This window comes from Euwallacea fornicatus, chromosome 3, assembly GCF_040115645.1.
Source record: "Euwallacea fornicatus isolate EFF26 chromosome 3, ASM4011564v1, whole genome shotgun sequence".
Taxonomy (NCBI): Eukaryota; Metazoa; Arthropoda; class Insecta; order Coleoptera; family Curculionidae; genus Euwallacea; species Euwallacea fornicatus.
In genome coordinates, this window is record NC_089543.1 from 68,027 (window position 1) to 95,570 (window position 27,544).

Genomic DNA, 27,544 nt, shown 5'->3' on the forward strand with positions numbered 1-27,544 from the left:
AGATAATCTTCTGTTTACGGTAAATTCTTGTCGGAAAAATTAGCATATAAGATAGAGATTAGAGAACGGAGTTGGTATAATCTATTGAATGAAGCTAATGCAACCTACGCAAGCAAATTTCTTATCGACACAAGAATGAATACATCCTTCAATGTCTAGGTCTAAAGGTCGTCCACGTTTGTATTTTTATGTTAAGAAATACTTGCATGTTACAGCATTGTGCACAGTAATTTTGCCGAAAAGCTGCCTGATGTTATGTAAGTCGAAGCAACGAGATAAATTTATATTTGATAATTGACAATAGCGAAGGCGGATAACCAACTACCGTTCTTTGTAGTGTATAATAAATAAATGAATAAGTGGGTGAAAAAATCTTAACATCACAATGTCAATATCAAAACAGTTACCTAGTTACCAACGGTTTTTTATCTGAAAGTTTCTCTTTTACTAATGGCAACCGTAACAAGGTTACGAGGAACAGGCCAATCAATGCATCATTATTAGACTTTCTCTACTCAAATTGCTAGTTTGCTCGGTTGCAGTTGTGCATTCTGCATGCAATACGTTAGATCTTTATTTCATTACGCCTATGTCTGATTAGATAAATTAAAACACCACGAGTCATTAAGTGTGTCTTTGGCCTAGAAATTTTGGAAGCTCAGATGTGTTCGAGTATAGTACCGCTAAATGTTACACAATAACTCGTCATGTTTGAACAACTACGTCATGGGTATGGTACTGATACAAGAAGTGCCGATTCTCCGACTTCAACTTAGTCGTGTGACAAAGAGACGTTGTGCCACATATGGCGTCGGTTACATTATTACTCTTCACAATTAAAAACAAAAAGAGCATTGAACGAAAATGATAAAGTGTTATTCATACCGACACTGATGTAAAATGATTTTGTTCAAAAATAAAGCAGTGCGATGTGAATCGAGGACGCAATCATAAAATATATTAAAACATTACAGTGCCAGTTAGCGAGACCTCGATCCACAAGGTTGCATTACGCATAGTAATAAGGAACTGCAACCACGCTTGATATTGAAAAAATGCATTGATACAGGGTCTGAGGCCCAAATTTAGTGTTTGATTATCTGAAGACTTGAAACTTATATCAAGTAACACGTAACGTGTTATGATTTCAGAACTTCAACAGCACAGCCGGAAAATCTCAATGCAGGAACCCCCATCCACCAGACAGGACAATAATTGAGCTGATATTTTCAGCATTTTAAGAGAAGGCACGTAGGTGCTTAGCTATTCCAAAATGAGAGGTGTAAACTCAAAAATAAAAGATTCTAGAACCTCAATGGAAGCATCTAGCATCAACATAGGATCCTCGTCTATTAATCAGAAGAATATTCATCACCTCAAACGATTAAAAGTTTTCCTAAATAGTTCCAAGGGGGTATTTAGTTTTAACCACTCTTCATATCTTTTTTGCCCATATTTTAAAAACTCCAAGAGTAATTTTGTTGAAATCGCAAACGACATTAATCGCCTTAATGAGTTCTATCAGACTGCATTGGACCGGTTGCTCATTTTATTTCAGTGTTCGAGATTTGGACTAACTTTAATACGAATTTGTCGGTTTCGAAAGTGCCTGGAAATTAAGATTCTCCAAACTGAATTTTTTACTTTAGTCTTATTGTAAAAAGTTTGAAATCAATGATGTTGCTGTGTTTCTTTGTCAAATTACGTTGTAATTCTTGACAGATTGGTGTAAGATGAGCTATGAAGGATTTAGTGATGTTTTCTACAAATACTTAAATTGTAAACAGGACTGTACCAGTATGAATCAATATGCACAATCCAAAACTGACCTAAATCATTAAAATCATCAACTCTCGCAAGTTTTTGAATTGAGAATAAACAGGGTTATCAAATCCAATTTTAAAAAAAGTTCAGAACCGCCAAACTTAGAAAATCGTACGAAACATTTATGATAACAGAAAGCTCGATTTAAAAGAGTGGCAAAAATAAATTGTTAATTACTTCGAACAATTTCAATAGAATTGTCAGGAAACTTTTTGAAACATAATTTTATTAGTTAAACTCTAAATGTGTAGCTTAATCGATTATTTTATGAGTAGGTCCAAACCCCTATCGTGACTCGCTTATTTGTTTGAATCATCCTTGCGCAAATAAAAACATTCTTAAAAATATCTCATACTTATGAAGCGATATTGTTACTTTGAAGTCCTCTATTTTGGTCGTTAAACTTTGATTTCACGAGTCATTCTTATTCAAACAGCAATTATTACTACACATTTCCATATACACATTAGCGTTTGAAACGGATTATTATATTAGATAAAATATTTTGCTAGCCTAAATCCCAAATAATTGGCCAACAAACCCCGTTGATAATTTTCTTATCTGCTTGTTGCAACATATACATAAATATTATCAAAATGGGGCATATTTGGCAATACGATTTGTGCTTCGGTGTCCAACAAAGAAATTGGGAAGTTTATTTGGTAATAAAACTAAAGACGCAAACAAATATATAGGAACAAAATATTTATTAGATGGAAAAAAGTCATAATGATTTAAATTCCTATTACGGTTTATTGATAAAACAATGCAATCGTTGCTTAAATCAGGGTCAGAATAGTCGAGGTTGCGGATCCAATTTGAAAATGTTATTGGAGTTGAAATAATAATTTTAAGGAAATTGATTAAATTTTAATTTTTATCATACTGGAACAAATCGGAAGGACTAAAATCCACAGAAATAATAAAATAGATAATGTAAATCGATTTGACTTAAGTAAAACCTGGAAGTTCTTGTTTTTCTGCGATTTACATAATTACCTATTGCACGTCCTTTAACCAAAAGCAGTAAACGAAGGTTTCCATTGTTGGAGTGCAAAAATAACCGTGAACAGTTCGAATCATAACCTACCGCAAGTGGCCGTTTAGCAGCTTTTGTAATTTTGTATAATACCAATTATAAATTTATATTACAAGGCGTTAGTGCCTAAAAGGACTCTTATAAATTAAACCGAATGATAAATGGTTTAGAAACAAAGAGAGGCAGCAGAACCGAACGACTTTTGTGGGTAAAGGCGTGCGTGGGCACGTTCCCTTAAGTGCCCACATTCTAAATATTTTTTCAAAAACCACATTACGAAAAACAGTTACAGCTGGACTATGTTAGCGCACGTGTACTTTGAAGGAATGATAACGGTAGCCGGCTAGAACTTGCGTTATAGTAATGTGAATATGATCGTGTTACATAAAGCAACATTTTGTAGGTGTAGTGAGTAATGAAAATAATTATTCTTCACGTTGCAGTTACGCAAGAGATTGTTCGACGTACGCTTTGAACATGTGTTTACAGCACGTGACGCCTGAAAATTTCCTTTTAAACGATACATATTGCAAAATCTACAGTTTTCCAATGTTATCACAGTTTCGTTTCCGTCATTGCTCGACAAATAAATTAATTTCTTCAACCATTACTAAATTGTTCTTCTTGGTTATTATATCGCTGTAAACCAATGAGCATTTGAATATCCATCTTAAAACCACTAAGTGATAACCACGAGATAAATATATTAATGATAATTAGGCCTAAAGTAAGCTCGTTTACGATTTTTCATTATTAAAATCGTATTTGGGTAGGTTATGGAAAATTCGACGCAGTTTTATGCACTGGAATATTTCAACCAAAACACATTTATAAATTATCAAGATAACCTTTTGTCATTTACTTTGCAATACATATTACGAAAGCCTCTTATAATGTGTATGTATTAATTAATTCTCGGAGTTCAAGCAACTTATATCATCGACCGATTGTATCAATGTCATTTACCAGCCAACAATAGATCTTATCACTTTTTAGTTTTATAATATGCACCGTTTATATATTATTTTTAAAATAAATTTGTAAAAATATACCGGATTCATGTACTAGAAAGTTGGTGCATAACAAACTATCATCAAATTAAACATATTGTGAAAGCTACTTAAATGAGTAAGAGGGGTAACGACACTCTTATCGACGTCATATGCTCTTGAACGACCAAAACTCGCTTAAGGGTGATTGACAATTTGTATTAATGCAAATCGTCACGTAAAATACAGATCGATATGACGCTCTCCGAACTTCTCCTTTTGTGCCGCAATAGAGGTCATTAAACAAGGAAAATTTCCCATGAAAAATGTAACCTAATTGCGCTAATACAGTCATCGGAATAAAGTTATCGAATAACCAAAGCAAACATGACTTAATCCTTATAAGGAACTGGTGTAATAGTATAACACACAAACAGCACTTGTTAAAAAGCATGCAACAAGGCGAGATGCTTGTTTGTCCGGCAGTGACGCAAGCAGGAAATAGATGCAATGAATAAGTCAAAGCTAAAATGCACTTGAGTGCGATTCTTTCTGCACGAAGATGAAGGAAGCGGATTGCTCAAGGTGATACGGTTAAAAAATACTCGATAATGCCACGAGGTTACTTCGTTGGGAATTTTATATTTGTAAAGGATACCTATCTGTCGCTGAAGTAGAAATCTATTAAGTTTGAAATATTTATCTTAAGCAGCATTGAGATTTTTTCAACGCTCGGAAAAGAGGAAACAACTTCAGTTCCGGTGCAACGTATAAGAACACGCAAAAGTTCCACTGTTTGTTTTTCCCCGCTTTTCTGGTAATTTGGAAAATAATAAATATCGAGGGAACGCAAATTCTTTATTTGAAACGTAAATATTTATTTCCATGGTACAGTTTTCTTAGAGAATTTATTTAGTTTAATTCGCGTTAATTATGATGATAGGTAATATTATAAAAAATAATGTTGATAAACCATCCTGTACGCACAAAACTCACTTTTTAATAGTTACAACTCTGTTTTTTGAGTAGAAAATGAGCTAAATAGTTGTTTAACTCCAAGTGAACTACCGCTAAAAAATACTAAAAAACATTTCTATCATTACCTACTATTATTACAATATGTAAGAGCGAATCTGACAAAACAAATTCAATGTATCACACTCGAATGCCTTAGGGGCCCAATACAAAAATACACCTGCGACCCTAATGGGAATTTACAAATAACAAAATACAAATTAAACCGCTAAACTAAAAACTGAATATACATTTTTTAAAATACACAGTTAAAATAAAAATTCAAATATAGAATGCAATTTACATATGTAAGTTCTCTGTACAGTTAACGTTACATCTGATATAGCTATATCCCTCGAACTCCGCCGGTAACGTACGCTTTAAATATTTTATGTACACATCAAGATTACACTAGAGAATGATATTATATAAACAAATTAACACATCAGTCTTAAACAACATTAAAGGATTACTTAAGCGAAGCCAAAACCCTCGGAACATTCGTGGATAGCTTTCAACAGGTAGGCCCTCAACTTATCGTATGTCTCGTATACTGGTAAATCCAATTGATTGAAACTAAAAGACGTTTCGTGAAAAAAAATGTTCAAAACCCTTTTGGGTGAAACAAACCAGTAAATAGAAGATACAAATTGATTCTCTAAACCTCTTTTAATTATTTTTCATTCAAAGGATAATGTTTAAAGCATCTTACTGTTCGGACCTAATTCCGCTTATGAGATTTCGAGAAATTTAACTGCATTTATGTACGTAAATTTCAATACTTTTAGGGCTTCTAGACTGACTCCATGAACAGTAATTACTGTGGGTACTTCCAAAATTTTAAAATTTACTTCAGATGACTGATTGGTGGAGAGTTGGTATTTTAGACTTGAATTGTGGTAAGTAATTACCATACACCTCGAGTGAAGGACATGAGTCGAATACGACATCTAGGTACGTGCTGGCAAAATATTTGGCTCCAATAGGAGCTTGAACTGCTTGGGATACCCAACACAAGGAAATCAAAGAGTTGCCCCAATAGAACAAGTTAACGAAGCTAACATAACTCCACTTAGGAGGGGCGTAACGGGTTCAACATTCTGGCCTACGTCAATGAGGTAAAACCACTTTCGTGCTTCTCGTCTATCATTCATTCATGCATACAAGGTGACTCAAAAGGTAACGTCTAAACTTTATACACCTATTCCTCGTCAAAAAATAGATATAAAGTGAAAAGCACAGCAGTGATAATAGCCCACCACACATCTAATCACTCGTTCCTGAATCAACAGATTAGGCCTAATATTTTAGCAACCTTTCCGAAAAGCTCGACACGACCCACTTATCTTTGCAAACAAAACAAAATTAAATTTCCTTGCATGTTTCAGTCTTTTTTCCCAATATAGAAAATATTACTTTAAATTTTATATGTTACTTCTGAACATTCCTGTACAAGTACCAAATACGCAATAACCTATTCAAAGTTAGTCCAATTACTTACCAGGTATGTGCGGACGGCAAACGATCAGTAGATCGATCATCCCTGTGAATTTGGAATTTCTGTACACCATTCATACCTTCGAGGGCACCAAAGCCTTGCAAAGGCACTTTTGAAGTACCTGTAACGAATTGAAGGAACTTTGCTCGATCGGCTTGATCGAATGACCTTAAGGCACGCCAGAACCACTGAATCTGCAATAAGAAGAACAAGTTATTATAATTACATGTTTCGATTATATTTGTACGTACCTGAAGAGAGTTGGACTGGTACTTGTGATATTCTGTATTTGCCTTAAGATCATCAATATCCACGTTTGGAAGTCCGGAAATAAGTAGTTCCAGCTCTTGTTCGTTGAATATCGAAATCAGACGCATAGGTATTATGTCATAGAAACCCTCTAAGAATGCTGTTAACCTGTAAAAATAGGAGTCAGTGTGATATTAAAAGAAAGATTTAAGAGACTTACTGTTGTTTGATAGCTCCAGTCATTTTCATTTGGCAAACCAGACGCACGTATTCCATTTTATTTTCCTCGGTAACGGGAAAATGTCTACCATTGGGTATTAAGTCTCTAGTTTCAGTGACCCCAAATTCGCTAATTTCAGTACTGAAGGTCAAATCAAGTCCTAAATTATTAATGTTGTTCTCCATCAAGTATACAAGGCCTCTGTAGAAACTGTAGTCTTCACTCTCCATGTCGGTATATTTAACTGGAATCCCCAGGATGTGTTTATAGAAAGATCTAGTAAAGTAGCATTCCAGCAACTTGTTGTCATAGATCGCTTTGGCTGAAAATAGAAAAAAATATATACAAAAAAATCATATATTTTTAATTTAAACTCACCGATAACTCTTCCTACAAATTTGTAGTAACATAAATGATTAGAATTATAATGACTGGCAGAATTAATCATGTAAGTCACACGATCCCCTGGAGAAACCGTAAACAAGGCGTACATGGGATTAAAAATGTCTCTGGATATTATCACGTACCACTCCCTCAATAAGCCACCTGCATCTTGACCTTCCTCTTCTGCAATAAAACAAAGGTTAACAAGTACAGTATTTTCGGACCTTCTAAAACTTTAACTAACAAAACCTACCCTCAAAAACAATATAAAATCTATTTTTCCATTCTTCAGGAGCTCTTCTGAACAATTCCCTGAACGAATCTTCGAACACGTTACTGCGCCTTACATGAACGGCAGTCTCTTCCCGACGAATTCCATGATCCATTCGCTCCAATTCAGTTCTAAAGTATCGTCTTTTGATATCGAAATCTAATATCCTGGTGTGGTCAACAAGCACTGCAAAGGGCCCGTCTGCCAAATGGGCGGTACTCTGTCTGAGTATCTGATTGAGCACCGTTCTATGTTTCTCCGCGAAGGCTAAAAATTTCTGTTGCTCTGGTGTAATATGCCGTGGCTCAGCATGACGATGTTCGAAGTCGAAACTTGCGCGTGAACCGTCTTCTGGGATGGAGGAAACTCCGGTTGAAGTTTCACCTGAAGGGTGGAAGTCCGTAGCTCCATCACTGGGGCCTGCATCCGCAACGTCGCTACGTGGCTCCGATCCAGGTGCAAGATTTTGTTGTGGGTTTGTTGTAATTTGGGCGGAAGTACTACTAAGTGACAACTCGTCCCTTTCGCTATTGCTAACGAAAAAGGCTCCTTGTTGGGGAGAGTGGACTAAGAAAAATGCTTCTACAGCTGGCTGTAAAACTAAAACCGCGTGATGGTCTGGCGCGTGTTCTAGTTCCAAAAGACAATGACTAAGAGTATCCCATAAGCTTTCTAGAGGTCTTAGTTGTTCACTTAGGGCTGACAATTCTGCATCAATACAATCTAGAAAGAAATTAAACAATTAATGTTACCGTTTCTAGGTTTTTCAGTTAAAAGTACTTACTTCGCTTTATAGTGTTCTTAATAGAATTCCTTATTTGAACTATGACTCTTAATACTCTCAAGAAATATATTTGGCTTGAACATTTCGTAGTTAAAGGCACCATGGCAGGCAACTGAAGTTCACAAGCGGCCTTAACCTTAGTCGAAGCAGTTATAATAACCTGCTCATTAGTGAACCTATTATAGATAACTCCTTTTGAAGTCGATGGTCCGCTATCCTTTTCTTTTTCTTTATCTTTCTCTTTATCCTCTTTCTTCTTTAACATGTACAAGAAGTCCCGAAGGTCTTGATGCATGCTCTGTATTTGTTCCTCTACAATTAAACCCATTTCCTTCCCACCATTTAGTAAAAGATTCAGAATCATGAAACTCATATCGAGTGAAGCGCTGGCGAGATTCAAAAGAAGATTTGTTATAAATTCCAATCCTTCCTCCGAGCAATTCTTATATGTGATCACATTGACGGCAGTGGCCAATGCGGTTACCGGCGATTCGTCGCTATACTCAGTTGTTGGATGGAACACTCCTCCTTTTTTCATTCTTTGAGGTTTAACTAACTCGGGCATTCCAGAGGTGGTTACAGAAAGCAGTTTAAGTAAATTATCTGTTAGCTGAGTGTTTACATGTACAACCGGTGATCCTAGCATGTTCAATAATCTTCCAAAAACAGTGTTGTCGAAAATTAAGTTGTCGCTTTCAGTTGTGCTGGAATTGACCGAAGGCTTGGCAATGCTCTTTCCTTTTTTAGCTCCAGCCGAATCTAATTTCAACAGAATGTCCCAGAAGTCCGGTTGGCCAGGGGCGTTCAGTTTAACAGGAGTAATTGGATTACGTTCCATAGCGTCATCTCTAAAGAGCTTCACTGGCAAAAGGCAAGAAGGAAAAGCTTTGGCTAAAGCCGTAAACAAATCTAAGGTATTTCGACAAACAACAGGAGCTGCTTGGGGGTGAACCCCAATAACTTGACAACCACTCAGACGTTCTACTTTTTTACCAACGCTTTTGTTTACGATAAAAACGTTGGCAGCACAACCTAATGCAGCTTCCATGCGGATTGTTAACCAGTGCCCGCCGGTATTTAAATGTTTAGTATCAGTCTGTAGTTTACTAGTCAGCGGTCCCGCTCGGGGTATTCTTCTTAACGGTCTGCATGTAAGATCATCTTTAGCATTCACACTCTTATCGATAATGGCCAAAAGTGCGTTTATTATCCACTCTCTAGTAGGTGCGTGGTAGCATAAGTTCCGTATTACTCTGTGAAGACGTAATTTGTTTAGATGTGGGTCGTCGGTAAAAAGTAATATCAATAAACAAGCTATGCCTTCATGATCTAACAACTGACGACCCCGGATCCTCATCTGAAAAAAAAAGACATTGTTTGCGAAAAATACAACTTTCGGGCTTCCGATATCTTCGAGAGGTTTTTTTTTACTTTCTTGCATATATTTGCAAACGGATGTTACTTCATTCTACTGTTCAACTTTTTTTCTGCAGACCCTGTATGATTAAATCATTCAAAGTCTGATGATAAATATTCTTAAATGCAAAATAATAATATTTATATTTAAAATACCTGACTGGTAACACTTCGTACAGATGAACTGGAAATAAAATCTCGGCTCCACTGACTCCACCCTCCCCTTTGGAAAGTTATAGGTCTGCTGCCTTGTCTATCGCCCCTAGTGCGTCGGATAATGGTTGGCAAATTGCTCTGCAAAAACCGCTCCTGGGCCAATTGTCTATTCCGAGCATACCAATCTCGTCGGAGATTTTGCGCTTCAGCCGCCAATTCAGGCGGCAATGCTGACATCTGAGAGTCCTCCATATCTGACAATATCTAGAACAATTGAAATCTATTTGTTTAAAGATCTAATCATAAAAATTATTTATAATACCATGGTTCTTAAAGAAGGCTGTAAAGTTTGAAAAAATGCTTGAGCATCGACAGGTTCATTAGGCGGAGCCCTAGCTGCAGCCTGCCTTTGTTGTTCCAATCTTTGCTGCGTCAGAACTTCTTCTTGAAGAGCCGGAGGCAGGGCAGCCAAGAATTCAGGGCTTACTTCTTGAGGTCCTTCACTCGAGGCAGAACCTGATTGAAGAAATGGTAAAAAGAAATATTCTAGCATAATAAGGTAAATCTTTACTTTCTCCAGTAGCAGCAGGTGTAGCATTTTCCGCAGTTCTGGCAGCAAGTCTCTGCTGCAAACATAAAATTCTATGTTGTTCTAGAACTTCGCGCCTAATTTCTGGAGGAAGCGCTTCTAGGAATGACGGATCAACGCCTTCAGGAATATCATCATCATCTCGAGAAGTGCTGGGACCAGCGGCCGAAGGTGCTGATGGCACACTTACAATGACTGGTTCTGTAGATTCCCTCGTTTCTGTGACAGCTAAAATGTGAATTAAAAATGTTTTTCACGCTTCTTAAGACAATAAAACCAACCTTCACCAGTGCCGCCTGCTACTTCAGTAGGTCCTTGAGTCTCATCAGCCTGGCTCTGTTGTTCAGACGAACTACTACTTGAAGTACCTTCACCTTGAGCACGTTCCCTGTCTCGAGTTGCAGCGAATTCCTCAATATGTTGATTAATAGTTTCTTCGAAAATTGCCTGTAAAGATGCAGGGCTACCTCGGAATCTGGGTGTATCATCAGAGTCATGATCTTCATTATCCCGGTTGAATAATCGTCTAGGGTTCGGGAAAAACGCAGACAAGGCCATTTCTGGTGAATAATAATCGATTTCGCTATTCTCTGAGTCGGCCCTGCTATTGCTATCTTCAGTTCGCTCAGTAGACACTCCGCTGCTGGACTGAGTTTGGACAGCGATAGTGGCTTGGTCCGGCTGGGAAACGGGATTTGAATCCGTTCGGAAGTTTACTTGCAAAGGAGAAACCACCATTTCGTTTTGTGTAGAACCTGAAGGTTGGCTGGTGTTAGACCCGCCTGAAGTATTGGACTGTTCAATAGGCACACCGTCGATTTCCACTGAGAAAAGGGATAATGACTGGTCTATAGGTATTATTAATTCAACAATAAATTACCTCTATTAGTAGTGCTGTCTCCTGAATTCGATTCGCTTGGATATATGACCACACTTCTTTGCGCCGGCACTCCAAACACAACCATTGGGTCCCTATCTGCAGTTTCGCCGCCTTCTTGCCCTCTTAGAGGTGCTGGTTGATCATTAGAAGTCCTTTCCGCTTGATCTGTAGATTTATTCACACAAAATCAATATAAAAAAAAGTTAACAACAATTATTAACATACCTCTATTAACTGGATCATTCAATAGTTCTCCGTCAGAGTTAAACAACAAAACGGGAGTATCATCCGAATCATCGAAAGGTCTCGCAATGTCGTGCCACATGTCAGACTTATTTTCTCCAGTGGCTTCGGCAGTTTCAGCTTTAGGTTTTCGTCTTTTAGCCTTCTCCTCTTCTTCTTTTGATTTTTTAAGTCTCAATTCCTCATTTCTATATTTTATTAGCATGGGCATTAAGCGGTTGCAAATCCAGGAGGTGCAGTCGAACACAGATTCTAAATCAAGAAGCTTCGATTCCATATTCCACCAGTGGACTACTGGTGGCACATGACTCAGTGTGGCCGCCAAACTAGGTCCAAACAAATATCCTGATTGGTCAACGAAATCTATTTGCTCCTCGTTAGGAGGGATTATTCCCAAATTGTCCATAATGACCACCCTTGCCTGCTCTCTAGTGATATCCGAGGGAGCAGCCAAGATATTGTTAGCAGTCATCATGTTTGCCATAGCATGAGGGTCATGTGTTCCCAGTAACCTCTGAAGTATCACAGGCGGATTAGAATTCCTTGGATTAAACAAATACTGGTAACGTCGCGGTCTGTTGGTACGTTGATTTCTGGCTACGGTGTTTTGACTTGCATCGCCCCCATTTCGTGATAATAATAAGGGATGGATGATTACTAACAATAATTAATGTATAAATGCCAATATACATATATTTATATTACTCTATAAATAATATACCATGATCTCCAGAGTTGTCATCCAACATGGGCACAGTGTAGCCATTTTCATTCCATCTAATCATTCTAGGCAGAGGAGTTTCATTCTCTCCTTCATAATGGATCATCAAGACGTCTTCATCTCTATCGTTCGTAGCCACTCTAAATAAGCCAGTATCTTCCAGAAGTTCTGAGTCTGTTGAATAATGTAATTAAAAATACAATTTAAAGTAATGAAATAAAACAATCATTAAACAACGCACCTCTGAGACGCCCTGGCAACATTAAACACAAATAATCGTTAAACTACAAATCAACCAATAACAATAAACTCACCTCTACCACGACGCTCACCATCGTTATTGTCGTCATCCTCATAATTATTATCGTCATTATCATCATTATCATCCATGTTGACATCTACCCCATTATCATCATCGTTATTTCCGTCTTCATCGTTATCATCTGAAGGATTAGAATCGGATTCTCCGGAATCGGTGCTCATTAATTCTTCCGTGGGTTCTACATCAATAGGATCGTAACCTCCTAATCCTCCGACGTCATCAATTTCCATAGTGGAACTACGAACTCGTTCAGTAGCTCCATCTAAAATTTGCTCCATAATCTCTTCCAATCTGACATGTTCACGTTCACCCTCAGTTCGTTCAGTAGCTACTTCAGATTGTGAGTCCTCAGCGTTGTCTGCATCTTCTTCTTCCAATCGGGTAGGCTCAGTTTGGATACTAGTTCCGGAAGAGGCGTCTTCAGCTCCGGCTGAACTCGACTAGGCACAATACAAATTCTTCATATTGCAGTTATAAAAAAATAGGTTAAACACACACCTTTCTTCCCTTAGCAGTAGTGGTAGTAGGTCCTGGTTGGTTAATAGTCCGTGAAAGCGATTCCAGCGGTTTCAATACTGCGTTTGCAGTGAACGAGGTGTGGGGGGAAGATAAATCAAGGAAATGAGGAATTTTGGCTAAGTCGCTAAAAAGCCCTCGTCGGATCATCATCTTGATAATATTATTAACAGGGGCAACATTGCTGGTTCCTCTGGGTGGCATGGGACAGTTGTCAATCATGGTCGAAATAATGCTACAGATGTGTTGAATTTGGCTGTGCTTTTCAGAGCTTTCTGGTAACGCTAGAGCCCTGCTTAAAGCCGCTTTAACTTCACTCACAAGTAAAAGCTGGGCTTCTGGAGAATGGTTGGCAGACGCCAATGCAGCTATTAACATTCTGCACATAGTAGAACAATCCGAATCAGATATGTTTTGTGTTTCTGGGAGGATTTTATCAAAAATAAATGCTAATGCTGAAGTATTCTCCTTAATAATTTCTCCACAGCCTGGACAGCTAGGACTGTAAGTGTATTCAGTTACAAGCTTAGCTATAGGTCCATAAGAAACCACTGCATCAGCTAAGATTTTTAATATAACTGATTTCGGTAACATCGGTCTCAAGATTCCTTTGTCGTCTTTCTTCTCACTAGTTGCAGGGGCACCTTTCGAGCGGTCTTTCTTATTTTCTGCAGTACTCTGTGAAGTGGAAGGCCCAGCAGAGAGGGGAGTTTCAGTAACGGGATCAGTAGGTGTCTTTTCATCTCCCGCTTCCTCTCGTAACTTAACTGCTAACGGTCTCACGAGACAGTCAAGTAACTGATACACAACCTGAACGGACACGATCTCTTCTAAAGGTGGAGCCTTGCTTCTTGCTGTAGGTTCCACTTTAAGAGGAAAAGCCGCATCAAGAGCATCTCCAGGTTTAGTCGCAGAAATGTCCACTCTCAAAATATTCTTTGCTACTTCGTAAAATACGTCCGGATCTCGCGTTACTGCGGCTCCTAACTGTCTTGACAAATAAACTAAGTCTCTGTAAGGGGGCGGAATAGTACCCAAAGCTCTTCCTCTAATAACTTTCTCCATGGCATAAGTGAGAGTATTTGGTTCCTCTAAAGCGTGCCTAATTAAAATAGTAGCAAGAACTCCAAATCCTCCAAAATCGGAAATGTATCTGAAACCCAGCAGGCACTTTATTCCACCAGCAGCAACGAACAATTTGGCCATTTCGAAGTCTCTAGTGAACCTGACACAAACTTGCAAAATTGAATGCAACAGGTCTCTACTTAAGGGCAAATGTAACAGACCAACGCAACACTGCAACACCATTTTAATGTGATAATTAGATAGTGGAGGAACAGGCATGCACCGAGCTCGCTCTTTAGCCGTAAGCTCTGCGAAAAGCGGGTCTACCGTAGGATCTTCGTTAATATTTGTACAACTTGGATGCGTCAATGTCAATAGAGTCATAGCTATAGGTCGATTATTGCCAGTTTCATCATTCATTTGCAACATGTTAGGGAAGGTTATAGTATATCTTTTACGTCCACAAGTGACTCTAACACTTTGTTCTCCTGACCAATAGGCATCGTTTATAATTCTGTTATTAGCAATGGAATAATATGTCCACCTACCAGTAACAAGATCATACCATCTCCACACCCTATTGGTACTTATATGCATTTTGCACTTGCGATCAGTGCGATTGGCTACTTTTGAATAGGCGTCAATAAGTAGCAAACAAGGAGCTAACCATTTAGGCTCCACAATGTCTGGACACGTTCTACTAAGCCTACTCATACAAACGGCTGCCCATCGCACTATCTTAATCAATAAATCCACTAAAGGAGTTCCGTAAATTGCCATTAACGGCAGTTTCATCTCGTAGTACGACGCCACTTCATAGAATAATATGAAAAGATGGGTGTAATTGGCCAGACGTTTTGACGCATCCAGTTCCACCATAGCGTCGTAAAGCGCTTTGGTAGCTAAATTTAAAGTAGTCCTAGCTATAATTGTGGCATTTTCTTGAATGCTCCTTACTACGGACTTTAACAAATCATCCCTATATTCCGGACCATTTCGTTTCATGATGGTGACCAACAATTCGCAAGTCTTGTGTACCAATTCCGGCATTTTGTTTAGTAATTCCAGGCACATGTTTAGGGCGGTTTTGGTAAATTCATCTAATAAAGAACGCAACTCATCCACAGTCACATGTGGATTATCTAAAGTGGTATTACAACCTAGTGAGATGGCAATAGCCTGCATCACTTGATCATCTTCTGTAGCCTCTACGTCCATATTTGCAACTGTGGCTCTAGAATTTGGAGGGTTAGATAATAAATAGTCTGTGGCTTGTTCCAAATTATTGGAATGCAATAGGGCTTCTATGGCGTGCTCTCTCGAAAATCCCATATCCATTAGTTGACGTAAATTATCGTCAGAATCTCTAATTCCTACAGGACCATTGCTAGAACTGGCCTGATCAGTTCTAATTTCTTCTTGTTTCAGCTTATCCTTAATTATTTTTTCTCCCCAATAAATATGTTTGAGGATAGTTAAAACTGTCTCAGTAATACGAGGACCATAAGAAGTAATAGGGGTATTTTTCCAAAGCCTTTCAATGCTATCAAAGGCAAGTCTATGGATTTGAATCAGATATTTCAAGGGGTCGAAATTGTAGCCCGGATTGGGCCTATTTGAAATTATATGAGGACTCTCCAAAATGGCTTTTGGGTTAACCATTTTCTCTAGCAAAGTAAGCCAAGCATCTAAGAAGCCTAATGTGCCTTCGGGTAAAGCGTTTACGTCACTAGGACCTTCACCATCGCCCTGCAAAGACCACTTAAAGGTCTTAAAAAAGGTAGCTTGACCTCCCATGCTGACAAACTTCTTGAGCATAAGATAATATGGATAGCGGCGCTCGTCGAACAACATGGGGCTTGTAAATCCGACGCTGCAAATAAGAAAAGTGAGACGACATTTAGGGGTTGGACAAGGAGGGAGCGAATCACAGTCTAAGCCCTTGGCTAGTAGTGCGTTCAATGCTAATGCCACCTAAAATAAGTTGTTGAAATAAAAATAACCATCATATAATACTGGCACTATAAAATGAATACGTTTGCTTTTACTTTACTGACCTTCTTGGCATGGACGGACGGAGAAGGAGTGGCAGCAACAATATTCTGGCCCCGACGTTGCCTAGCAGGAGAACCCACGCAAAGCTTTACTAGAAGACCAAATAATTCGGCAAGTGCGCGTCCCAGCCTGGATGATGCTCCTAACAAAGGCTTGATATATTTTAGATTTCGACTGTCTGGTTTCGGAGGCTCGGTTCCATCTACTTCCATCGGAGCACTTCCGGTCGACATTGCCTCTATTGTAGAAGCATGGCTTGACGCTTCCGTTGCCACGTTTTGAGTTGTTTCACACTGAATGATTTAATGTTGATACAAAATCCCTTAGAATCAGACAAAAGACTTACGCGGTCGAAAAATTGATTTAGCTTTTCAATATTTTCTCTTGTGAAGTCACACTCGGAGGGAATTAAATCATCACTGCAATAAGCCAACAGAAGAGTACTTTCCCAAACTAAAGCTGTGTACAATTCTGCTAAGCCTGTCAAAAAGAAGTAGGCATTTAGAATCCCCTATTAGTCACTCACCATTATACACGATAAGTCAATCAATCAATTAAAATAATCTCTTTCTGTCTTCAAATAATCTCTTTCTGTCTTCAAATAATCTCTATAAACATAAAATTGCTGATTTTTTGGTTTTATAATTACTGAAGAGATTTTGAAAACTGTTAGAATTACTAATTCGCTTAGATGTTGAAAGAATTGTAGTTTCAGTAGACGAATTTAAGATACTATTAAAAAATTTCTAATTTACCAAGTTTCAGTCTCCAATGTCAGACCTGACAGTTATTCGCTAACTTTTTTTTTGTATTTTTAAACAATAAACGAAATCCCCCATTTAAAACTTTTAATTTTAAACCCTAAAATAATTCAAATTCATGATATTTGATTATACAGGCATGTCCACTAAGGGCGCGTTAAGTCATTAAGACTTTACAGTTTTTTCAGAAATTTCTTTTTAGTTATATGTATAACCTTATAGAGTACATTTTAAAAATATTTTTATTTATACAGTGTCTCTAAAAAAATAGGCAACAAAAAAATTTTTTTTTTAATGGAACACGTTATACAGGGTGAGTCGGGAGGATCGTGCCAAACTTCAGGAGCGTGTTGTACATGAAAAATAAATGTAAAAAAACTCAAATGTTGTTATCCGATTTTCGTTTGTTTACAAGTTATAGCGTAAATAAAATTAAAACATAAAATTAAACAAATTTATAAATTTCATAAGAAATTCCTTAAATTAATACGTTGGATTGGTCGTGGTGGCCCTATTAGTTGGCCTCCAAGGTCTCCAGACCTCACACCACTAGACTATTGTTTGTGGGGTTGGTTTAAAACAGAACTGTACAGAGTAAAAGTGGACACTCAAGATGCACTAATTCAACGCATTAGAAATGCTACAGCTGCTATTAAAGAAAGACATGAAACAATCAGGAGCGCAACGAATGCTCTTCATAGACGAAGCCGAAAATGTTTAGAAGTTAATGGCAATATTTTTGAACATTTACTATGATATCCAAACGTTAATTTATGGAATTCCTTGTGAAATTTATAAATTTTTTTAATTTTATTTACGCTATAACTTGTAAACAAACGAAAATTGGATAACAACATTTGAGTTTTTTTACATTTATTTTTCATGTACAACACGCTCCTGAAGTTTGGCACGATCCTCCCGACTCACCCTGTATATTATTGCATTTTTGAATTCTACGTTCAATTTTAATACAAGTTTATTAACACGTTGGCAATCTTAGAAATAATGGTTTTCAAGATATATGCAATTGAATATTGAAAGTGACGATTACAGATGTTTGCAAAATTGCAAATTGTTAATAAACGGAAAGGTATTTGGAAACTCTTTTTTATTACAAAACAATAGAAGGTCCATATTTTAGTATGGTACCAAACTCTGCTTAACACTTTCTCCATGGTGTCCACAAAAATAAAGCCAACTTGAAAATTGAAAAATAATCAATGATAAATGCTTTGAAATATACAATTATCATAATATAGAAAACCTACCTTTTAGAACCCTAACTCCTTCTTTCTTGCCCCAATGTTGTAAAGACAAACTGCGTATTTCCGTCTGTCCAGTACGGCAAACGTGCACAAACATAAGTACATATCCATGAGCCGCCCCCATTGCATGTAACAGTGGAGTAGCTTGGGCGTTATTAAAAGCAGCAGATGGGTCTACCGCGCTGGCCAATTCCATTAACAATCTAGAGCCGCCCATAGTTTTAGAGTCTTCTGCGGGAGCGCACAGTGGTTTCAATCGATCCAAGACTTCACTCAGTTGTTGTAAGCCTTCTTGAAAAATGAAGGGTTCGTGAGCGAGGTTTAAAATACTCTTGCAGACTGTTGCCACAGCTTGAGCTGTGTTAGTTACGGGGCAGTCAGCCGGCAAATTTGGCAAACCCAAAAGCCTGAGCAACGGCTTTAGCCCGCCCTTCTGAACGAACTCACGACAGTGATCGTCAGTAGAATTGTTACTCAAAATCGCATCGATAAACTTCATTGTGTTCAAGATGTAGTCAATCATCGCAATCGGCTGGCGCTCACTTCCAAGCGGAGGATGTTGATGGTGTTGCGGAGTAGTAGATCCACTTTCGTTCTGTGCTTGCGCATTCGCATTCTGGGAGCTTGTGGATGTTTCCTCCTCCTCTTCTTCTTCTTCATCTGATGAACCTTCTGTAGCAGGGGTTCGACCAGGTGTCGTAGTAACAGGCTCAACTCGAGTGTGCGGCCTCCAACAAACATACTTTGGATCAGTCCCCACATAAACTAACTCCTCTAAAAGGCTTATTATGGCGACTGTAGCATCTTGTCTCAGACTAGGTTGGTGTCTCATTAACTCGTCCATTGCATTGCCAAGATTACAAGCAGTGTCAGCAGCTGGTTCAGAACTACGTCTTCTGCGCATAGCAGGTAGATATCCTGGTGAAAGCAAGATGTAAAATAATTTCTCAAATGGTTTGTGTTTGGCAAAAGCTTCGAGACCGCGTGAATTCAGGCACAGGGCACTAAATACGTTGGGTAGAGAGCCTAAGACTTCCCGAGTAGCGGGCACCTTAAATTTTTAAGAAACAAATTATTACAAATTATTTTATTATGAAATATGTGAAACAAACCTCTTTCACTAGCAATGCATGCATGACTACATTTGTTAGACCATTATCTTGTAATGTGGACAATAAAGCAGGTTCTTGGTAGACATACACAGTCACTACGTCGGTAGCTAGTAGGAATAAAGAAGGACCATAATATTCTGCATTAGCAATGATATTCTTTAAGGCGTTTGGCAGTGGTCCTTCCATTAGATGTCGAATACTTTCAGCAAACGCCGAATCCTATAAAAATTACATTAACCCCACATTGCATATCTTGCCTTGAACTAACCTGAAAAGCCTTCTTTAAAAAGTTTAGTAACGATTTTAGTAAGGCAGCTCTTTGGGGCAGGCAAGTTTTTCCCGTGTTTTCATCTATAGACTCAAGTTCCACGGAAGCAAGTTCTTCAGGACTTAATTGGACATTGCCATCTTCAAAATTTTGTTCCACTTGATTCGCTTTGACCACATACATTTGCTCGCTTTTACAAAAACCGACCTCCACGTCCAGTCGATTGATAAAACTAGTTAACCCTCCATGTGCTTGAAAAGCTTGCATGTCAATATTGGTTATGAGGTCTATAACCCTGACAGCCCGTGTTACAAACTAAAAACACACCAATTAGGTGTTGTAATAAAGTTTCTGCTTAACTTACTGTAATATGATCGAGCTCAGATCCCTGCCAGTTAATAACCTGTAATAGAGATTCCATCATTCCGCAAGAGACCAAAGCCTCACCTCCCACGTCGTAACTCGCAAGGTGATACAAAAACGAAAACAAGGCAGTGGTTAAGCTAACTGGGAACTTAATAGGCTCTGTAAGCACTACTGAGGGATCTTGCATGAAATCTCTTGCAGAAGTGCTAGGAAATCCCTGAGAAGCAGGCGGAGAACTGCCCGACATGTGTACATCACCGCTGACTTCAGCAGATGAAGGTTCATCTTGAAGTTTCATGTTTTTCAACGCTGTTTGTCCGAAATCTTGTTGGCTTGTGAGCGAAGCGATACAATTTCTTACAAGTGCAGGTAGAAATCCGTGATACTGACTAGCACCAGTTACATCTATTATGCTGTTTAATCGCGCTCCAGGTCTCCGACTACAATTTATTGGAAATCTAACCATTAGATCTATTAAAACTTCCTCAAAAACAATTATACTTACTTGGGGAATTGAGGATTCCTATCTAAATGAATAATAGCAGTCAAACTTCTTAAAGCTGCACATCTTATATCAGTTAATTGAGGATCGTTTAGTTCCACAACCTCCACTAATTCTTCTAGTATGCCATTATACAAGAGATTTGAGGGAGAATCTTGTATGGCACTGGAATAAACAAGTACTGAAAGTGCCTGAAGTCTGGCTTGGACACATTTCAGCCTTTTCTCATAATTAGCAAAATGGGTCGCTAATCGCACATGGGTAAAAAGCCACATCTGAAATAGTCGATCGCATGATTTTAAGAGTCTAATTGAAAGTTAAAATACACACCTCTTTTTCAGGGGGGATGTCATACATGGTAGTAAGGGACTTCATAATTTCGGCAGGTGTTTTATTAAGTTTATCAATATGTTCAATGTGAATGATACACAGATTTTGTTTTATTCCTTTAGAAGAGCTTGGTTCAGACAGCTCAGGTTTTGGAGCTTTTGAATCAACTCTGTGAAACTCTACATGTAACGTACTGGCGGATATAGGCATACCTCTATGAGGATGGCAACAATCGGCCAAGCCAAACCCGTTTTCTTTACCACCCCAGTTCTACAATACAAATTTAATTAATAAGATCAAAAACTAATTAAATTAAGCAGAACATACCTCTGCTAAATATTGAAGTCGAGACAATAAACACTCCTTCTCTTCAGTCTTAAGACGTGTAATGAAATTACTGCGTTTTGAAAACATGTATAATAAATTTAAGACTTCCAGAACAACGTTCATTTCGTTGGATGTCAATAAAACCAAAAGATGTTCCATTGAATTGTAAAGGTGTCGCGAAAATGAGTGCTCTATCAGTAAACTTGTAAACCTCAGAATACATATTAGTAACAGTTTGTCCTAAAAAAAAATCGAAATTATTACTAAAACATGTATGTTAACAAGTTACAGGCAATAAGTGCCTAAATTCTTGATCGTGAATTAGTTCTACATGTGTGGGAATTTCAATTATCATAAGAGACACAGAGTTGGTTAAATAGGGAATGTTTTTAACTTTTATAAGAAACTCATGCTTAATTTAAGAATTGCTTTAGATTTAATTATTTTTACATTAAATTTCTCCCTATAAGGTTTTTGAGGTGTCTTCTGAATATTTAAAAACTTCAGATGATGTCCATATCTACGTACAAAGTTAGCATGAATGTTTTATTTTTAAAATAACTTTTGGTTTAATTTAAAAATGGTGAAACCTAAATTTATTTTTGTCAGGTATGAGTTTCTCATAAAATTCTCTAAAACTTTCTCCTTTTAACTAAATCTTTATCTCTTATGGTATCTGAGATACCTATACATGTAGAACTAATTTAGGTCTCATTATGTAGCAGCACAAAGAACAAAAAAAAATTCCCGTTCAAAGTAAAAAATGTTTATGAAAATACTATCAAATCAGTGCTAAACTTCTAATAGAATGTGAATTGGAAAAAGTACAAGAATAAAATGCAGGAAATGTAGATATTGAATTGAAGGTGCACATGTTTTTTCTGAGACAAGATTATGTTTCCAGATAAGGGATTTGTTTATATTATTTTAATCAATGAGGAAATAACATAAATTTAGCTCAAATTAACATGGAAGCTCATTTCTAGTTTTGGTTGAGCACCGTTTGTAAATATTTAGGGGCTTTTTACCAAGTCTTACCATTACTAGGCAAAATTCTTTTAGCTCTGTTAACTACCTTAAATATATTGCAGAGATAGCAATCAATACTTTCCCATTTTCTAGCAAGTATCAGACAGACTTTCTTTCTTTAAAATATCAAATGATGATTTAACTTTATTGAGCAATTATAGATAATAATGACTGACTGTTTCTTGATATCAATAAAATGATCTTACTTTTCACAATTTGATTTCCTGTCTATGTTCTTATTCTTATTCTTATTAGCAAATTTTTACTTCTTTCTTTTTTTTACTTAGATAACTGATATTAAAGACGCATAAAGGAATTTTAATAAAAACACAGGTAAACACCAGAACATTTTCAATTTATGATTTTTTTTTTAACAAAAAATTTCTTTGTTACACATATTCTTGCATTAACACAAATTGCTTGAATTCTAACTATTTTAGCTTTTGAGTAAAAATATATTTGATTAATTTGGATCCAAAGTGTTGATGATTCCCTGGATTTATTATATGTATATATAATATATTGCTTTTTCTCTCAGTTCAATTTCTATTGTTTGTATTGACATTTCTTATGAATCTTCATTCATTTCTTCATATTTAGAAATATCTTTTCTTCTTAAATATATTTTTTTAGTCTATTTTTACCAATCTTAAAGTTTTGTTTCTTAAGACACTTGGTCTTCTTCATTAGAATGTACCTTGGCACTTGTAATCTTTGGCCAATACTGCCTTGTATTGTACTTCACAAGTGTCAGAAAATGTTTTTCTTTCATTTTTAATTTCTTTCATTAAATTGCTACTTTGAGCCTGTGGAAAATTGTTGGAAATAATCATTACTACTATATTATTAACAGCAGGCAAGTTACAAAATGTTGAATTAACTTTTATAAAATTATAGGATTTAACCTAAAATCAAACAAAAATTATTGTTTTTTTTTTAATATTTTAAATACTAAGGAAAGTATTTTACCTTATCAGCACTTTCATTAGTTCTAATAGGGTCCTCATACCAAGCATTGTAACTGATATTAAAAGAAGAATTTATCTAAAAACATATTTCTAAAAAATGTAATTCAAAAATTTTGTAAGTAATATTGAAACCTTTCATAATATAAGTTAAAATTGTTAGTCATTACCTACTTACCTTCTGAAATCCAGATTGTCTTAGATCAAAAGTCAATATTAAACTTGACTTTATAAATTTTTACTCATTTTTTTGGAGGGAAATTGGATATTTGTAAAACCATATTTATTAAATGCAGCTACTAATAAACAAAATCAGTAGTTTTCAAAATCTAACATGTTGTAAACAAATAAATGAACAGAAAGTAAAGGATATGTCACTTTGTTTTCTATTGAAAAACTAAATAAATAGAAAAAATAAGGTAGCATTATTGAAATTAACACTAAACACTATTTATTTTGCTTAATTTGATCTTAGAAAACCCAACATAATTCAAAATAAATTTTTTAATATGGCTTTAAGAGTTAATTCTTTAATACAAATTGTCAATTTTTATTTTACTATAAAAAATTCTAAAAATTGTTATAATGAAATCCTCTGTAGGTGGTAAAAAAGGAAATTTTAAATGGTTTGTTATATTGATTTTAATGTCTACCAATAGTTCCACCAATTCAATTTTCAAATATATGTTGCCTAATCTGTAGTCTAACTAGAAAACAGTATTATTTATTTTTATATCAAATGATGTCCTGCAAAAGTTGCTTTTATTTTTGTCACTGTGCCAACTCTGACATGTAGCCAGTTGAATTACAAAGTTTTACTGCTACTTGTAGGCTAATAGCCAAAAATCTAGAGTATTATTTTCTGAAAGCTAACATAAAATCAAAACACTGACAAATTTCCTTTTATTATTTATAAAAATCTTCTGTCACTTACCTTTCCAGAATAGCTATCACATTTTAAAGCCCATTTATTGTCTTCACTTTTTTCGGCAGCTTGCCCCAAGATTTTATCAAATATGTCTAAAACTGTGGCCCAATGGAGTAATTCACATTTCCCATAAGTCCATGAGGTAATTGTGGACAGTTCTTCTAGCAACTCAGTTGAAGTGCATTGTTGTAGTCTCTCAATAAGGTGAATACATTCAATAGGCACATCCGAAGTGCTTTTACGCACCCTTGACCTGTCGATCTTCATTTTAGTGGCTTTAATACCACATGTTCTTTGAACTGGAAAGTTTTTTGGACTTATGATATGTTTTATTTGAATGGGTCAAATAATGAGAAGGGTCAAATGGCAGTGGGTAGAAAAACTATTTTGGCACATTTTCATTTAGTAAATATTGTTTTAACCCTAGAGGTCATGATGGAAGTAACATGTGAAATAAACCCAACTTTATTGTGCAGGATTACAGGTACATTTTATGTATGGTAAAATAGGTTGTGATGAGTTTTGGATCACTTTTTGACTAAATGTAATGCGTAATTTTTTGTAGCACTTACACCGAACTTTATATTTATAAAACTGCAGTCGAAGTCAATGTGGCCAGAAAATTGCACAATTTTATAGGTACGCTCTATCTATCGGCCATATTGAAACGGAATGACAACACAAAAAATCCGTTTCATCAATGTTATTTTGCAAACATTTATATATGGATTTTTAGTGCTTTAATAATGCATCAATACCTTTTAAAGCATCATCTACGAGAAGCACTGGCAGTAATTGCGACTATTTTTTTTTCTTTCTAGAACAATGGCCTTAATGCTAGGGGCACTAAATTGAGTCCAGAGTTTTTTCACCACGTGGCCACTAATGCAATTCATACAACGATTTACCAACACTTTAACAGTCTTTAAACGAAATTATTTTACTCTATCTACATTACAAAAAACTTGAATTCCAATGTTTTTTCTTAAAATTTTGATGGACAAAAAAATATAAAATGACGTTTGATTAGACGCACCACAAATGACGTCTTGTTGAGTTGAAATGACAGCACTGACACTGATGTGTGCCTCATCAACATAATCATTCATATAGTCTACTTCATATTTGTCTACCCCCGGGGTGAAACAAATTCGCCATCTGTCCGTAGCAACAAGAAGCATACATGAAAGGAAAACTTTCAATTAATACAATTTTTTTTATGATTTTTAATTGTTTACTATTATAACCGAGGTTTTATCCCGAGGGACAGTTCCGGCCGACGGTGGAAAGCTGCAAACGAGGTTTTTAGTGGGTAGGCGCTCCTTAGTATAACACAGTGAATCCCACATTACCCTGCCAATCCGTCATCAGACATGGGTGTCTTTAGATTTTCCTCATACAAAAAAAAAAAAAATTGTTTATTATTTAAGATTGATCACATTTTTTCAGATTTTTCAATGGAGCTGAATGTATATCCTGTAAATTAGCGAATATCCTATTGCGAAATTCCATATTTAGTTGTAGAAGAAATATTTTTTGAGTTAAAGTGTGCCTCAGGTGACTCAGAAGTTACGAATAATGGAATCTCATCGGTAAAAAAAATTTACTTTGGTAGTTCATTAGTCTTATGCTGATTTCGTTACGGGGTTATTAGAAAAGAACTTCAATTTTCAACAAATTATTTAACTCCTTGATCTGACAAGTGAAGTGGTAATACATCACATATCATTTTCATCTATCAGGCATTTCAGGACAGAAATATAGATGAAAATGATTGACAACATCGCTTTTTGTGCGACATCAAGGTCAAAGAGCCTAAAATCAAAAATAATATAAAATATTCTAATTCCAATCGTGCCAAATTGTAGACAGTTCATAACTTCCCCTAGATGTACAAAGTCAATGAAAAAGTCGAATTTTACTTAAATGTTATTTTGACATAAAACAGGCGCCTCGTTATAGTCCATCAAATCAATTTCTTACATGTGTAATTATTGTACAATTACAATCGGCAACAAAAGACAAAATATCACAAATATCAGTCTGGCGTCAAATGAAACAGTTTAAACACAAACAAAAAAAAACTAATTTCCAAACACGTTTTCGTCGGTATAGGCGAGATACAAAAACATGTCCTCATCGTGGTGCTTCTCGAAGATTTCCATCATGGTGGCTGTTGCTGGTGGAATTGTGTTATTGACAAAGCAAAAGAGGGCCTTCTCAGAAGTTAAATTAATCCTTTGCCTAATAAATGAGTAAAAATGGCTCATAGTCGCATCTCCTCTAACTAGGTATTTATTTTTCTCCACGTTTTTCAGTTGCGAATTAGAAACCTTCTCTAAGATAATTGGTATTATGTCTGGGTGCTTTGTTCTGATTTTGTGGGCAGCAGCCCTCCTCTCTTCGAAGGGGACCGTTTTCTTGTACTCAAACTTCATTTTGTTACTTTCTTATTAGAGTATAGAAAAATCAAGTTGAATAAATCACTGAAGTACGTTCTAACTAGACTGAACTCTACAACTCAACTTACAATGACGATGATGACTGCTATTGGTGGGGGTGGGAAATTTTGTCAGGGGAATCGTGGGAGTTTAGCTAAATTCTGAAATAAATTACAGGTCTCTAACAGATCAAACTATCGATGATAATCGATAGTTTTAAATTCTTAATCAACTACTAAGTATTCATTCAGCCAACGGTAATATGTTTGCAAATAAAAATCCGTTAACATGAATTCGCTACGTGGAGCAATTAGTACGCGCACCGTGTTGCAAGTGCATGAAATAAAATACGGCAACATCGAAAATACAACGGCGAGTTGGGGGTGGTGACTGCTTTGCTCACAATACAACTCAATCATCGGCTATCTTCGTAAAATTATCGAAAAATTCAAATACATTTTTTAATTGAAATAATCTGGTTATACAAATTTAAAAAATCGTTATAAAAAATTGAAACAATACGAGGGCGTTTTGAAAAATACACGAAAAAAAGAAATAATTATGAGAAAACTAAATATCGTAAAAAACACAAACTATACAATTGTTTCTTCTGCAAAACATTACAAAACACAGGTAAATATAGAAAACAGAAAATAGTGAGCTTTGGAAAAAAATTTAAATAACATTTAAAGTAGATTATAGTAATGACGCTCAAGGTATAATGGATTTAAAATAAATTCATAAATTAAATATATTTTAATAGACTCTTACTATTAAACCTAAAATAATTATTATCAAATATTTAAATTTTAATTAAAATTTTGAAAAACATGTAGAATTTCACAATAATCAGAGAAAGAAAATCATTGTTTTGTCCGAAAGCAAGACCCCGACCAAACAAATGCACTGTGTATTTCGAATTTATATTTCCAATGTGAGTTGCCTAGAAGCACTTTTCAACCATTTGGATTTAACATGCATTGACGAACTATGGGCTACGTGGACAGAGAGGTAT

General features: G+C 36.3%; 1 protein-coding gene, 1 long non-coding RNA gene and 1 pseudogene across 5 annotated transcripts in view; 1 reads left to right on the forward strand and 2 right to left on the reverse strand.

The window, feature by feature from the left end:
• The window catches only part of LOC136350590 (uncharacterized), a 56,272-nt gene extending 54,599 nt beyond the window's left edge, over positions 1–1,673 (forward strand). Inside the window, exon 3 of the long non-coding RNA XR_010734179.1 lies at positions 1,152–1,673. This is a non-coding gene — a long non-coding RNA (uncharacterized lncRNA). The remainder of the gene's footprint in view (positions 1–1,151) is intronic.
• A 3,023-nt stretch (positions 1,674–4,696) lies between these two features.
• Positions 4,697–25,152, reverse strand: HUWE1 (HECT, UBA and WWE domain containing E3 ubiquitin protein ligase 1). 4 transcript variants are annotated; one of them, XM_066302468.1, is made up of 28 exons: positions 24,847–25,152; positions 24,095–24,387; positions 21,167–21,406; positions 20,840–21,109; positions 20,513–20,784; positions 20,006–20,465; positions 19,642–19,956; positions 19,374–19,592; positions 18,265–19,312; positions 16,582–16,715; positions 16,238–16,528; positions 13,098–16,154; positions 12,592–13,039; positions 12,278–12,451; positions 11,539–12,213; positions 11,314–11,478; positions 11,169–11,257; positions 10,715–11,114; positions 10,416–10,661; positions 10,167–10,360; positions 9,845–10,108; positions 8,273–9,629; positions 7,471–8,211; positions 7,212–7,400; positions 6,834–7,155; positions 6,616–6,781; positions 6,368–6,558; positions 4,697–5,442 (listed from the first exon to the last, which is right to left on the reverse strand). In XM_066302468.1, the coding sequence occupies exons 2-28, from the start codon at positions 24,353–24,355 to the stop codon at positions 5,340–5,342; spliced, it is 12,291 nt and encodes a 4,096-aa protein (XP_066158565.1). In that variant the 5' UTR covers positions 24,356–24,387; positions 24,847–25,152; the 3' UTR covers positions 4,697–5,339. The 4 variants fall into 4 exon arrangements, with proteins under 4 accessions (XP_066158565.1, XP_066158562.1, XP_066158564.1 ...); XM_066302465.1 differs by having other exon boundaries at positions 10,715–11,257; XM_066302467.1 differs by having other exon boundaries at positions 10,715–11,257; positions 20,006–20,447; positions 24,847–25,151.
• Positions 25,153–25,806: 654 nt separating this feature from the next.
• Positions 25,807–26,526, reverse strand: LOC136350478 (gamma-aminobutyric acid receptor-associated protein pseudogene; annotated as a pseudogene).
• Positions 26,527–27,544: the final 1,018 nt, after the last annotated feature.

What these genes read in the sequence shown, in the direction of transcription:
- HUWE1 (XM_066302465.1), bottom strand. Translation starts at nt 24,355, where the DNA reads ATGAAGATCGACAGGTCAAGGGTGCGTAAAAGCACTTCGGATGTGCCT. An exon ending in CTACTGCTAAGGGAAGAAAG is followed by an intron (nt 13,040 to 13,097) that starts GTGTGTGTTTAA and finishes TATTGTGCCTAG; the next exon opens with TCGAGTTCAGCCGGAGCTGA. An exon ending in TACGAAGTGTTACCAGTCAG is followed by an intron (nt 9,630 to 9,844) that starts GTATTTTAAATA and finishes TTTTTTTTTCAG; the next exon opens with ATGAGGATCCGGGGTCGTCA.